The following is a 13,562-nucleotide window of genomic DNA, read 5'->3' as shown; positions in this document are numbered from 1 at the left end:
GAAAAAGAAACTATCAAAATGTAGCACCAAGAGATAAAGATATAAAGAATGGATAAGAAAAGGTAAAAAACCTAGATGACACAGTGAGAAGGATTTAACATACATTTAATTGAAGTCCCTAAAGAAAAGAGAGAGAAAATGAGATAGAAAAAATAATAGCTATAATGGACAGAAAATTTCTAGCAGCTCAGGAGAGATCCTAACACTGACAGTAATAAAAAATTCCCATCTATATATACTATAAATAAAACTTTAGAAAACTACATAAAAACATTAATAGCTTATTTAAAACTGAGCAAAAGTTAAACTTGCAAAAATGAAATATCTTACCTAATAATAGAAACATGTAAATTGACCATACCTCTGCTATGCTCACAGCCAATAAGAGTATGCAAATTAGCCCAAAGAAGATGGAAGTTAATTTGCATACATACCTGGGTCTCGGGAACCTCTTCGGCAACCAGGTCACTCCCAGCCGGCCATTGGAGGGAGAAGGGGCCAAGCCTGCGATAGGAAGGGAGGGCGCCCACTTCCCAAGCCTAAAGCCTGGGGCAGAAGCTTTACACTTGGGAAGGGGACTAGCCTGCGACCAAATGCAGACCATCCATAAGTCAGTGCTGGGATGCCCAGCTGCAGCCTGGTGACCCAGCACTGACTGCCTAGATGGCTGAGACCCAGAAAGTGAGTCACGGTCTGATCTGCAGTCTCAGTGGAAGCAGTTGATCAGTGTACTTACCTCTCTCTTTCTCTTTCTAATCTTTGCCAGCAGCCAGTCTTTTCTTTCTCTTCCAGCCTCTGTGGGGTCGGTCTGCTGGTAAGCCCTGCATCTTTGATCAGGCCCAGAATAGGCCTGGAGATGCTGACTTGCATAGGAACTGACCAATCAGAACCAAAGGTGGGCACTACGGGGAGCCAATGGCTGCCTAAGAGGCGGAGCTTTTGGTGCTAACATAGGAGCTGATCAATGAGAACCAAATCTGGGTGCTGTGGGGAGCCAATGGCTGTCTAGGAGGCAGAGCTTTTGACACTGACTGGCATAGGAACCGACCAATGAGAACCAAATTGGCCAGCAGAGGAGGGCAGCTGGGAGCGACATAAGGCCTGCAGGAGAGGGCACTTAGGGGTGATCAGGCTGGCAGGCAAAGGCAGTTAGGGGCAATCAGGCAGGCAGGTGAGCAGTTAGGAGCTAGTGGTCCCAGATTGTAAGAGGGATGTCTTACTGCTGGTTTAGGCAGGATCCCTGGGATTGGGCCTAAAATGTCAACTGGACATCCCGCAAAGGATTCCCAATTGGAGAGGGTGCAAGCTGAGTTGACGGAAGCCCCCCTCCGTGCACGAATTTTATTCACCTGGCCTGTAGTGGTGGAATAATAGCTTCAATTATATGCAGGAGGAAAAATAACTGCCAATCCACATAAGAGCAAGTCACTATAGAACACATGTAGTGTAATTCCATTTCTATTTAATACAACAGGCAAAACTTGTATTCATAGATGACCAAACTGTTAAGAATAGAAAACAAATAATTATTATAGAAGTTAGAATAATGGTAATGAGCGGGAGAGAATTCAATTGGGGTGGAGAACATAAAGGTTTCTGGGGATGTTGGCAATGTCTACATTTTTTTTTTTATATATAAATCTTTTTTAAAAAAATATATTTTATTGATTTTGTACAGAGAGGAAGAAAGAGAGATAGAGAGTTAGAAACATCGATGAAAGAGAGTCATCGATCAGCTGCCTCTTGCACACCCCATACTGGGGATGTGCCCACAACCAAGGTATTATACATGCCCTTGACCGGAACCGAACCCGGGACCCTTCAGTCCCCAAGCCGACACTCTATCTATTAAAAAAAAAAGATAAAATCATATAAATATTAGAGTTAAAAGGGATTCTTGTAACTGCTAGTCTTGCCACAAGAATCTTCTTTTTAAATCCTCACCAGAAAATATGGTTGCCTCCTGCATGTGCCTGGACCAGGGTTGGGGAGCAAACCAGCAATCAAGGTACTTGCCCTTGACTGGAAAAAAACCCAAGACCCTTCTGTCTAAGGGCTGATGCTCTAACCACCAAGCAACCAACCAGAACAGGAACCTTTTTATATATATATATATATATATATAAACTTTTGAACTCTACTTGCCATGTAGTATGTTTTCAGTTAAATAAATAAATAAATAAATATATTCATATATATATATATATATATATATATATATATATATATGAAACTTGCTCAATAAGAGACAACTAGTATACACCGATTTAGTATATTTAGTCAAAGGCAATTTGATGTTTTAGTTTCATCTTTATAAGAAAAAATACAGTTTCTATTAGGCATTTTTAAAAATGAAAATAAATTACAAGTACTTTTCTCTTATCTAGTATACCCCAGGGATCAAGAGACACTTGAATGATCCATTTAGTCCAACTTCCTAATTTCACATATAAGGTATGTGAATAAAGTAATTTGCTAAGTAGAAAAATTTAAATCAAATGAAACACAACCTCAAGTGGGCTATTCCCACCAGTGATAAAAATAAGAAATGCTCCACACTATACACATTATAATTTTCTTTAAGTCTTTTTTTATTTAGAGATTTTTCTGGTAAGGAGATATACCATAGGAAAGCAATTTCACTGGCAGTGAGGTATGTATATACTCTACCAAAATACTCCTTATTTAATGTTTTAAACTTTATTTACATACGAAGAAAAGTATCAATGCATATCCTTGTTTCAACTATAGTATTAGCCATACTACGTGAAATAAAATGAAATGGTGCTTGCATATAAAAAACTGTCATTTGTAAAGGAATCTGAGTTCAGATTAAAAGAACCAATTTGTTTTTGGAAAAGTTGAAAGGAAGAATCACAATCTCATGACCAAGACATCTGCACCATATTTTCCATTCCTCACAGCACATTTATTTCAGTAATTCCGTTATGTCGGTTCTTAGCATAAGCATAGTGTTACACGATTTTCGTACATATAATCACATCCAAAACAAGTTCTAAAATTTAAATTGTAAACATTCTCATCATATGTAGAAATATTTCAATTGGTATATTAAGTTTTGCTACTGATCAATTTTGGAAGAGAATATAAATGAGAAAACCTATTCTAAATTGTGTAGTGAGCATCATTTATTAATTACATTTCTACAATGTTAAATAAAGAGGCAAACCTGTCCTGTAAGCATGTCAAATTTTAGGTAAACCATTAAAAAGAAACAAATCTGTTAACAAAATGATGCCTTGCAATAAAGAACATTAGATTTTAAAATCTATTATGATACAAAAAATGTAAAGGGTAAATAGCATCTTTGTTGACAAAGTAGGAGGTAGCATGGATGCACCGCTTTACTGTCTGAGAAATGCAACCGGAGTAAAGAATACTTCCTTACCACAAATAACTTCCGGAACTATGTACATATTTCTTTTAGAAATACTTGTTTAAACAAATCTCCCTCCACTTTTTAGTATAAAAAAAACCATTCCGTGTGATTTTAAAAAAACACTTACACATTTAGATAGAATAGTGCTCTGCCCTATATGAGTGAACAGTCTCCATCTATGAAGTACATGATATTTAATGCCCTAAGTTGAGTAAATTTAGTTAGCGGTTCCAGGTATTATACAAAACACTACATACAAACAAAATATAATATCTTATTTTTCAATGCAAGTCTTGTGGGGAATAAACAGAACCTTGATTCTGGTAACACTGCAGAAAACATAACTTTCCAATAAGTCTGTCTTTAAGTATCCATGTGCAACAGTTTTTTAACGACTGCTTACATGTACTGATCTTTTACTGAATGAATACAGTTAACTGACAAAATCCAGTAAACCTTGAAAACACATATTCTGTCCTATATAAAATATATAGACTACTTACTGTTTGAAGAACTCTATTTGTTCTGATGCCACCATAATTCACTTTTCCCCCTTTTCCTGTTTAGTATTTATAAATGGATAATTTAATGTGGCTTAAAAAAAAAGAACAAAGAATTTCAAATTTACACCTAATTTATATTTGCTATTTAAAAGGTTCCATTGTTCTATGAAGCTGCTTCTGCCATTAGTAGAGAAAATGAAGTTTCTGTAATGGAAGCAGGCTTTTTAAACAGTGACGTGACTTCCACCATGCCAGCTCCAGTCCGGGGAAGGTTAGCGTTCACAATGTGTCGTTGCAAGTGCTTAATCCAGTCTTCCTGAACAGACAACGGTCCACGAAAGACTAGGCCACAAAACCTACAGAAGAAGTTAATGACAGCTGTCTTAACATGACCAATTCCCTTTATTTAAAACCAATTCCCAAAAAAATCAATAAACATAACAAGTAAACTTTACCATATATTGGGGAGTTCTTGACAGTCGTTTCTAAGTACATATAAAGTCAAAATGACTTAATGAAAGGTCTGAACACCTATAATTAAAACAACTATATTTCCAAAATGTATCTTCTTTTTAAAAGATCCTTATGCAATTCAGAATTCCTTAAACTGCATGATGATGAGTATGGAAGGGAGGTATGAATAAATGTATAGCTATACTTAGAAGTATATGTTCCCAATAAGCAGAAGCTAAATGTGTTCCAATATGCAGAAACTAAAGGTAATTTTTTTTTAAATCAAATCAAATTAAAACAAATAAATAAAACAATAAAAAAAGCTGCTATTATAATTCACCATATCACAGAGCTTCTTGGCTAATATAAAAAAGTTGATCCATTAGTTACTGAAGTACAGCATTTATGAACTAAGTTAAGATTTTAAACTTGTCTTCAAAAGTTCATTTATAATTTAATTTGGAGAATGTACCTCTGCCACAAATTAAAAACGCCGAATAAGAGTTAATGTATCTCAATCCAAAATCTGAACTAAGCATATTAAGCAATATAAGCATGTACCTGCATCTGAGAATGTAAACCTCGTCAGCACCATGAGGTAAAGTTAGCATTTTCTTCTTGCTTCCAGATCTTGACCTTGATTTCTTTTGCTTACAATCTAAGCCTAAAAAAGGGAAGAAGAGAAAGACATTTTTAATATATTTCCAAAATACACATACAGACATACTTGTATTTCTAGAGAGGTCAGACCATCTAAATCAAGTTAGAAATGTCTGCAATTCCTTGTATTACCTAAAGCCGTGGTCGGCAAACTGCGGCTTGCGAGCCACATATGGCTCTTTGGCCCTTCCAGAAAATACCACGGCCTGGGCAATCTATTTTAAAGAAGTGGCGTTAGAAGAAGTTTAAGTTTTAAAAATTTGGCTCTCAAAAGAAATTTCAATTGTTGTACTGTTGATATTTGGCTCTGTTGACTAATGAGTTTGCCGACCACTGCCCTAAAGCATGCCCTAATTGCAGCTGTTTCTCTAATAGCAGTAACATTATCTACATGCATTTTTCCTATAATGCTTTACTATATCAAACTGAGAAAATGTAATAACTTGAAGTTATTAAGTTGGTCAAATTTTACAATAATGGTATTTCTCTTATAATCATATATCCATTTTAACATCTGGTTAAATCTTCCTTATTTCCAGGAAAATTATAATGTTTTATTCATTTAAGTTTGTACTACTTCATTAAGATCTTACAAGCTTTAAAAACTTAAGAAAGGGAACATCAACAATGTAATAAAAGTTTCAATGAAAATTAATTTTATAGTAATTCACTTTGAATTCTATTATAATAAATAGTGCTCAAAATTGTATGATGACTCTACATTGAAAGGGTAAAATAAATAAATAAAGCTTGTCATTTTTTAACTCAATCTGTAAAACATGTTTAGCATACATGTTTTATTTTCTGGAAAATAAATAGAAATCCAGGTTATTTCATAAAAATTTGCAAATGGACCAGAAGTTTAATGCTAACTATTCCTTACATGCTTTCATTTTATGTTTTCTTCCATAGCTACTTAAAAATGTAATTAAAAGGAAAAAACAAGATTTTTATATTAAATTAAATCAAACTTTTAGTGCTAATTGTTCTTGAAAAATTTTTGCTTTTCCTTCAATCAGCTATTCCATAAAATCTAATAAAAAAAAAAAGGATTATTTTTAGAGGTAGGGATAGGACATAACATTTTATTGGTCTTTGAATACAACTACAGATAAAGGGACAAGAGTACTACAGGATCTGCTGGTCAATTAGCAGGAAGAGAAGGTAAGGAAGTTGTATATAGGGACCCAAGGGGGAGGGAAACAAACATAAAAGAAGAGTTTGTTTTCTTCTCTTAACCTGCCATGTGAAATCCCCTGGAAAAATTCTAGGTAAGAAAGAATAAGAACTGGCTCTTCAATTATTCCATAAAATGAGTTGTTCAAAGTCCAGATTTCAAAAGAACAGATGCTATTACACAACCAGTAAATACACAATTCCTTACAGTAATCAGGTGGCGAGTGCAAAGGAAAATTAGAAACCACAAGAAGCCTAAATCTCATTCAAGCCACTGGTTTCTGCTTCCTCTCATCTGCCTCTTTAACAGTAAAATCTAGAGCCCACAGTCTCTCTCTGCTTATTCTCAAAGAAGAATCTCATAAGAAAAGAACTACATACAGGAAGTCAAGTAAGTATTAAAGAATGGCTAATGCAAAGCTTCAACAAAAACCTGGAATAGAAAAATCATGTAAGATTCTCATTACATGTCTCAGTCAAGAGCCCTGGCACATAATAGGAACTCAACAAATACTTTTGAAGTAAAAAATAAAAGAAAACCCAGTAACTTAACCTCTTACATTTAGAGCATATAAATGGAAATTTGTTCCATCAGCAGTAATATATATAGGTAACATTCATGTAAAACACCTCTGCATCATTTAAGTGAGTATGTTGCTAATGTCACACTTAAATTCTTCACTGATCAGTCTAGCTTATGTGTAGAAGCGAGGTTTCTCATAACTAGTAGGAAGAGTGAGGTTTATGTACTTTGTAATCAGTACCTTCTTTTTCTTAGTTGCATTGGTGAGCAATTTCAATTTAAATGAATTTTAAAGCAATGGATACATTAGAAGTAAAGATTTTAGGACACTCAAAAGCTATGTGTCAGTTACTCTTTCCCTATGTTAGGTAAATCACACACAATCCCTGTCTCTGTTACATAAAATAGAGCAGATATTTGGCATATCATGAGATTACAGATAGAATCTTACTTTGATGAGCTTGCTGGTTGTCAAAATTACCACTGTATTCAAATTCCCTTTAAAATGTAAATAAATTACTATAGGATAGAAATAGAATACATTATAGCAATCCTTTAAAAAATCGTTCACAGAATGCTAATGTTAGGTATGTAAAACAAATTGAAAAAGAAGGGCAGAGGGTGATGAGAAAGTATGCAAAATAATGTTTTATCAAGTTACACTAAGCATTCAAGTTACATTCGGATGCTGTGATACCTTTTAAATGGAACTGGATAGGTTTACTCTGAAGTATAAAAATGTTTCTTAACTTTAAAAGAGAAAAAAATAATTTTCCTGACTTTTGATTTTATGTAAACTCTAAAACCCCTGAATTTTAGGCTGATTTATAAGTGATCAGCTATAAAACTTAAATGAGCATGCCACAGGTTTTAATATTTGAAGGTATTGTGACTTCAGAAAGTCCGACAACTCTGCCAGTATACAATTATTTCCAGTATCCAGAGTTCCAAGTAAGTTTAGAGAATCACATACATTGGAAATTCTTGAAAATAAACTAGAGGCCTGGTGCACGAAATTCGTACAGGGGCTATGTGTCACCCTAGCCCAGTCTGCACCCTCTCCAATCTGGGATCCCTTGAGGGATGTCCAACTGCCTGCTTAGGCCCAATCCACTGGCAGTAGGACTTCCCTCTCACAATCCAGGACTTTTCGGCTCCCAGCTGCTTCTCCTGCAGGCTTGATTGCCCCCAACTGCCCTCCCTTGAAGGCCTGGTACCTCCCAACTGCCTTTCCCTGCTGGCCATCTTGTGTCCACATGGGGGCAGCCATCTTGTGTTGGAGTGATGGTTAATTTGCATATTACTTTTTTATTAGGTAGGGTATTTCAGTGTCTTAATATCTCCATTATCATTTTAGAGAATCACATACATTGGGAATTCTTGAAAATATACTTAAACTACAGGCCTGGTGCATGAAATTCGTACAGGGGGGTATGTGTCACCCTAGCCAAGTCTGCACCCTCTCCAATGTCACTTTATTTAGAAAGTAAAACAAATATATTTTATATTTTAAACCAATTTATTTGTAGTAATAGTGCACGTGCACACACACACATACACACATACATAAACTAACACAACAAGCACAATGCTTACTGTGTGCCAAATGCTATTCCAAGAGCTCTAATCTTTGTAACAGTCCTATGATATTGTTATTCCATTTTATAAATAAGACTAGAGGCCCATTGCACAAAGATTCATGTAATAGGCCTTCCTTACCCTGCTGCCAGCACCGGTTTTCCTCTGGCACCCAGGACCTGGGCCGCAGTAGAATCAAGCCTTCAGCCTTTGGGCTTGGTTCTGGCCGCAGCAGAGCCTTCAGTCTTCAGTCTTTACTTCATGCCTGCATATGCAAATTAACCCACCATTTTGTTGGGTTAATTTGTATACTCCTGCTTGGCTGGTGGGCATCACAGAGGTACAGTCAATTTGTATCTTTCTCTTTTTTTTTTTTTTTTTTTTTTTTTAATTTATTTATTTATTTATTTTTTACATATTTTAATGATTTTTTTTTGCCCCCCTCCCTCCCTCCCCCATCGCCCCTCCCTCCCCATAGTTTTATGTCCATTGGTTGTACTTATATGCATGTATACAAGTCCTTCGGTTGATCTATTATCTCCCCCAGATCCTCCTCCCCTCCCCGCTGTAATTTGACAATCTGCTTGTTGCTTTACTGTCTCTATATCTATCTTTTGGTTCATCAGTTTATAATGCTCTTTATTATCCACAAATGAGTGAGGTCATGTGGTGTTTCTCTTTCATTGATTGGCTTATTTCACTCAGCATGATGTTCTCCAATTCCATCCAGGTTGCTGCAAATGATGAGAATTCCTTCTTCTTTATGGCGGCATAGTATTCCATTGTGTAGATGTACCATAGTTTTTTGATCCAATCATCTGCTGACGGGCACCTAGGCTGTTTCCAAATTCTGGCTATTGTAGATTGTGCTGCTATGAACATAGGGGTGCATATATCCTTTCTGATTGGTGTTTCTAGTTTCTTGGGATATATTCCTAGGAGTGGGATTACTGGGTCAAATGGGAGTTCCATTTTCAGTTTTTTGAGGAAACTCCACACTGTTCTCCACAGTGGTTGCACCAGTCTGCATTCCCACCAGCAGTGCACGAGGGTTCCTTTTTCTCCGCAACCTCGCCAACACTTGTCGTTTGTCGATTTGTTGATGTTGGCCATTCTGACAGGTGTGAGATGGTACCGCATTGTTGTTTTGATTTGCATCTCTCGTATAATTAGTGACTTTGAGCATGTTTTCATGTGCCTTTTGGCCTTCCTTCTGTCTTCTTTTGAAAATATTCTATTTAGGTCCCTTGCCCATTTCTTAATTGGATCATTCATCTTCCTTTTATTTAGTTGTATCAGCTGTCTGTAGATGTTAGAGATTAAACCTTTGTCAGTGGTGTTATTTGCAAATATGTTCTCCCACACCGTGGGCTTTCTTGTTGTTTTGTTGATGGTTTCTTTTGCTGTAAAAAAGCTTTTTATTTTGATGTAGTCCCATTTGTTTATTTTCTCTTTAGCTTCCATTGCCCTAGGGGCAGTATCAGTGAAGAAGTTCTTTTGGCATACGTCTGAGATTTTGCTGCCTGAAGATGCTTCTAGTATTTTTATGGTTTCCCGTCTGATGTTTAAGTCCTGTATCCATTTTGAGTTTATTTTTGTGTATGGTGTAAGTTGGTGATCTAGTTTCATTCTTTTGCATGTGTCTACCCAATTTTCCCAACACCATTTATTGAAGAAACTGTCTTGACTCCATTGTATATTCTTTCCTCCTTTGTCAAATATTAATTGAGCATATTGATTTGGGTTGATATCTGGGTTCTCGATTCTATTCCATTGATCTATATGTCTGTTCTTGTGCCAGTACCAGGCTGTTTTGAGAACAGTGGCTTTGTAATACAGTTTGAAGTCCGGTATTGAGATCCCTCCTACTTTACCCTTCTTTCTCAGGATTGCTGTGGCTATTCGGGGTCTTTTATTGTTCCAAATGAACTGTTGGAGAGTTCTTTCTAGGTCAGTGAAATATGCCCTTGGTATTTTAATGGGGAGTGCATTGAACCTATAGATTGCTTTAGGAAGTATGGACATTTTGATGATGTTGATTCTACCAATCCATGAACATGGTATGTTCTTCCATCTCCTTACATCATCCTCTATCTCTTTTTTCAGTGTCGTGTAATTTTCTGCATATAGATCCTTTACTTCCTTAGTTAAATTTATTCCTAGGTATCTTAATTTTTTTGGTGCGATGGTAAATGGAATTGCTTTTTTAGTCTCTGTTTCTGTAGTTTCACTGTTGGTGTATAGAAATGCCATGGATTTCTTGGCGTTAATTTTGTATCCTGCTACATTGCCAAATTCATTTATTAAGTCAATTAGTTTCTTAATGGAGTCTTTTGGGTTCTTTATGTACAATATCATGTCATCTGCAAATAAGGATAACTTTACTTCTTCTTTTCCAATTTGGATGCCTTTTATTTCGTCCTCTTGTCTAATTGCAATGGCTAGTACTTCCAGTACTATGTCAAACAGGAGTGGCGAAAGTGGGCATCCCTGTCTTGTTCCTGTTCTTAGAGGGAATGGTTTTAGTTTTTGCCCATTGAGTATAATGTTGGCTGTGGGTTTATCATATATAGCTTTTATTATGTTGAGGTATGATCCTTGTACTCCCACTTTGTTAAGAGTTTTTATCAGGAAAGGGTGTTGGATTTTATCGAATGCTTTTTCTGCATCAATTGATATGACTATATGATTTTTATCTTTCAATTTGTTTATGTGATGTATCACGTTTATTGATTTGCGGATATTGTACCATCCTTGCATTCCTGGAATAAATCCTACTTGGTCATGGTGTATGATCTTTGTGATGCTCTGCTGGAGCCGATTTGCTAGGATTTTGTTGAGGATTTTGGCATCTATGTTCATGAGGGATATTGGCCTGTAATTCTCTTTCATTGAGTTGTCTTTATCTGGTTTTGGTATTAGGGTGATGCTGGCTTCATAGAAGGAGTTTGGAAGTGTTCCTTCCTCTTGGATTTTTTGGAAAAGTCTGAGGAGGATAGGTTTTAGTTCTTCCTTGAATGTTTGGTAAAACTCTCCTGTGAAGCCATCTGGCCCTGGGCTTTTGTTTGCTGGAAGCTTTCTGATGACTGTTTCAATTTCTTCCCAAGTCACTGGTCTATTGAGATTTTTAGATTCTTCCTGATCGAGTTTTGGAAGTTTGTATTTTTCTAGGAATATGTCCATTTCCTCCAGGTTGTTCAGTTTGTTGGAATAGAGTTGTTCGTAGTATTTTGTAACAATCCGTTGTATTTCGTTGGGGTCTGTTGTTATTTCACCTCTTTCATTTCTGATTTTAAAACAAATATATTTTAAAAGAACAATTTTTTGTAATACCAATATTCAACCTTTATCCTTGCAATACTGCCTAAATAATTTAGAAAAACATTTTTGTAAAAAAATTTTGAGTATTTAACATATTAATGTGAACACAAATGGGACACCTATATGTTATTTTCTATAGGAAAAATATGATTTACACAGTATGTTCCATTAAATGAAAAGATGATGTACAAATATGTCTAGAACACAAATGTTCTAATTTAACAGATTTTATTATATCTAGAGCGAAAAGCAGTTTCATTCTGGACTGAATATCAGGAGTCACTACAGCATTTAAAAAAAAAAGAACATCACTAACAGTAGCTTTAGTATAATGGGGCTCATCAATATTTGTGATAAATAGTCAAAGGTTTAAAAAGTTGTTAACAATCTGCCAAATAGATAACTTTATACAAAGCCTTTATTTGTACTTGTTAGTGTCAACCACCCCCCCCCAACAAAACATATACATACCATTTTCCTCTTGAAGAATTTTAAATCTAACATTGTTTTTGTACTGAAATTTACAAAAAATACTCCATTATTTTTAGAAAATCTTAATTTTCCTCTCCAGAAGTATAACTTTTTTTTTTTTTTTTTTTTTTTTTTTTTAAATAAAGAAACAAACTCAGTCACTCAAACATTCCTAAGGTTCCTATTCAGGATAACAGAAAATGTTTAAGTGATCAATTTTAACTAGAAGACTATACAAAAATAAAATAAAAATAAAATACTGCAGCCTGGCGGATTTAAGTAAGTAGTTGAACATCAATCTATGTACCAGGCGGTCATGGTTTGATTCTCAGTAGAGGGCATTCAGGAGGCAGCCAATCAATGATTCTTTCTACTTGTTAATGTTTCTATATCTTCTCTCTGGAATCATTAAAAATGTGTTATATAATATATATCTTATATAACAAAAGAATAATATGCAAATTGACCATACCTCCACTACACCCACCAGCCAAATCAGAGTGAGTATCCAAATTAACCCAAACCAAGATGGCTGTGGCCATAGAGAGCAGGACTGAGGCTTGGGTTTCCCAGGCAATGGAAGAAGCCAAGCTTTCCGCCTGCCCTTGCAGGCCTAAGCCTCCACTCAAGGCTACAAAGTTTCAATTGTAGAAGGTAAATAAATCCCAGATACCAGGGCCTCTGCTTGGGTCGCCGGGGGGCATGGCTGGCCTGCAAACCACCACAGGCCCCTCTCGTCCAGGCCACCCCACATCTCAAGGGCACCCCCACCCTGATCCGGGACACCCTTCAGGGCAAACCAGCTGGCCCCTACCCATGCACCAGGCCTCTATCCTATCTAATAAAAGAGTAATATGCAGATTGACCATCACCCCAACACACAAGATGACTGCCCCCATGTGGTCAAAGATCCTGCCCTGATGTGGTCACAAGATGGCCACTACAAGATGGCCAGCAGGTGAGGGCAGTTGGGAGGGACCAGGCCTGCAAGGGAGGGCAGTTGTGGGTGATCAGGCAAGCAAGGGAGGGCAATTGGGAGGCAAACATGCTGGTAGGGGAACAGTTAGACATCAAATCAGGCTGGCATGGGAGTGGTTAGGGGATGATCAGGCTGGCAGGCAGAAGCGGTTAGGGGCAATCAGGAAGGCAGGCAGGTGAGCAGTTGGGAGCCAGCAGTCCTGGATTGTGAGGGGGATGTCCCAGACTGGAGAGGATGCAGGCTGGGCTGAGGGACAATCTCCCCCTGAGCAAAAATTTTGTGCACTTGGCCTCTAGTATGTGTATGTGTGTATTGCAGTTATCTGATTTATAAAGGATTAAAACTGCTACTGTTCTACTAGAAATATTTTACTTGTAAGAAGAATGAATTGAGCTGTACAGTATACAAAAAGTTTTAGGATGTAAGCTATTTTGATTAGTAAGGATGAGAGGGAAATACAACAGACTTGTAAGTCCTCAATAAAACACTATATTGCTA

At 36.5% G+C, this 13,562-nt stretch overlaps 1 protein-coding gene across 9 annotated transcripts in view; it reads right to left on the bottom strand.

The window, feature by feature from the left end:
• Window positions 1-2,578: 2,578 nt before the first annotated feature.
• Window positions 2,579-13,562, bottom strand: part of ZNF644 (zinc finger protein 644) — a 100,003-nt gene continuing 89,019 nt past the window's right edge. For all 9 annotated transcript variants that reach the window (XM_036444284.1, XM_036444280.2, XM_036444278.2 and 6 more), the window contains 2 exons: window positions 4,918-5,020; window positions 2,579-4,259 (listed from right to left, as the gene is read on the bottom strand). In XM_036444284.1, the coding sequence (XP_036300177.1) occupies window positions 4,067-4,259; window positions 4,918-5,020 (296 nt within the window). In that variant the 3' untranslated portion in view covers window positions 2,579-4,066. The remainder of the gene's footprint in view (window positions 4,260-4,917; window positions 5,021-13,562) is intronic.

This window comes from Pipistrellus kuhlii, unplaced genomic scaffold (assembly GCF_014108245.1).
Source record: "Pipistrellus kuhlii isolate mPipKuh1 unplaced genomic scaffold, mPipKuh1.p scaffold_m20_p_2, whole genome shotgun sequence".
Taxonomy (NCBI): Eukaryota; Metazoa; Chordata; class Mammalia; order Chiroptera; family Vespertilionidae; genus Pipistrellus; species Pipistrellus kuhlii.
This window is presented reverse-complemented; position numbering and strand designations above follow the sequence as displayed.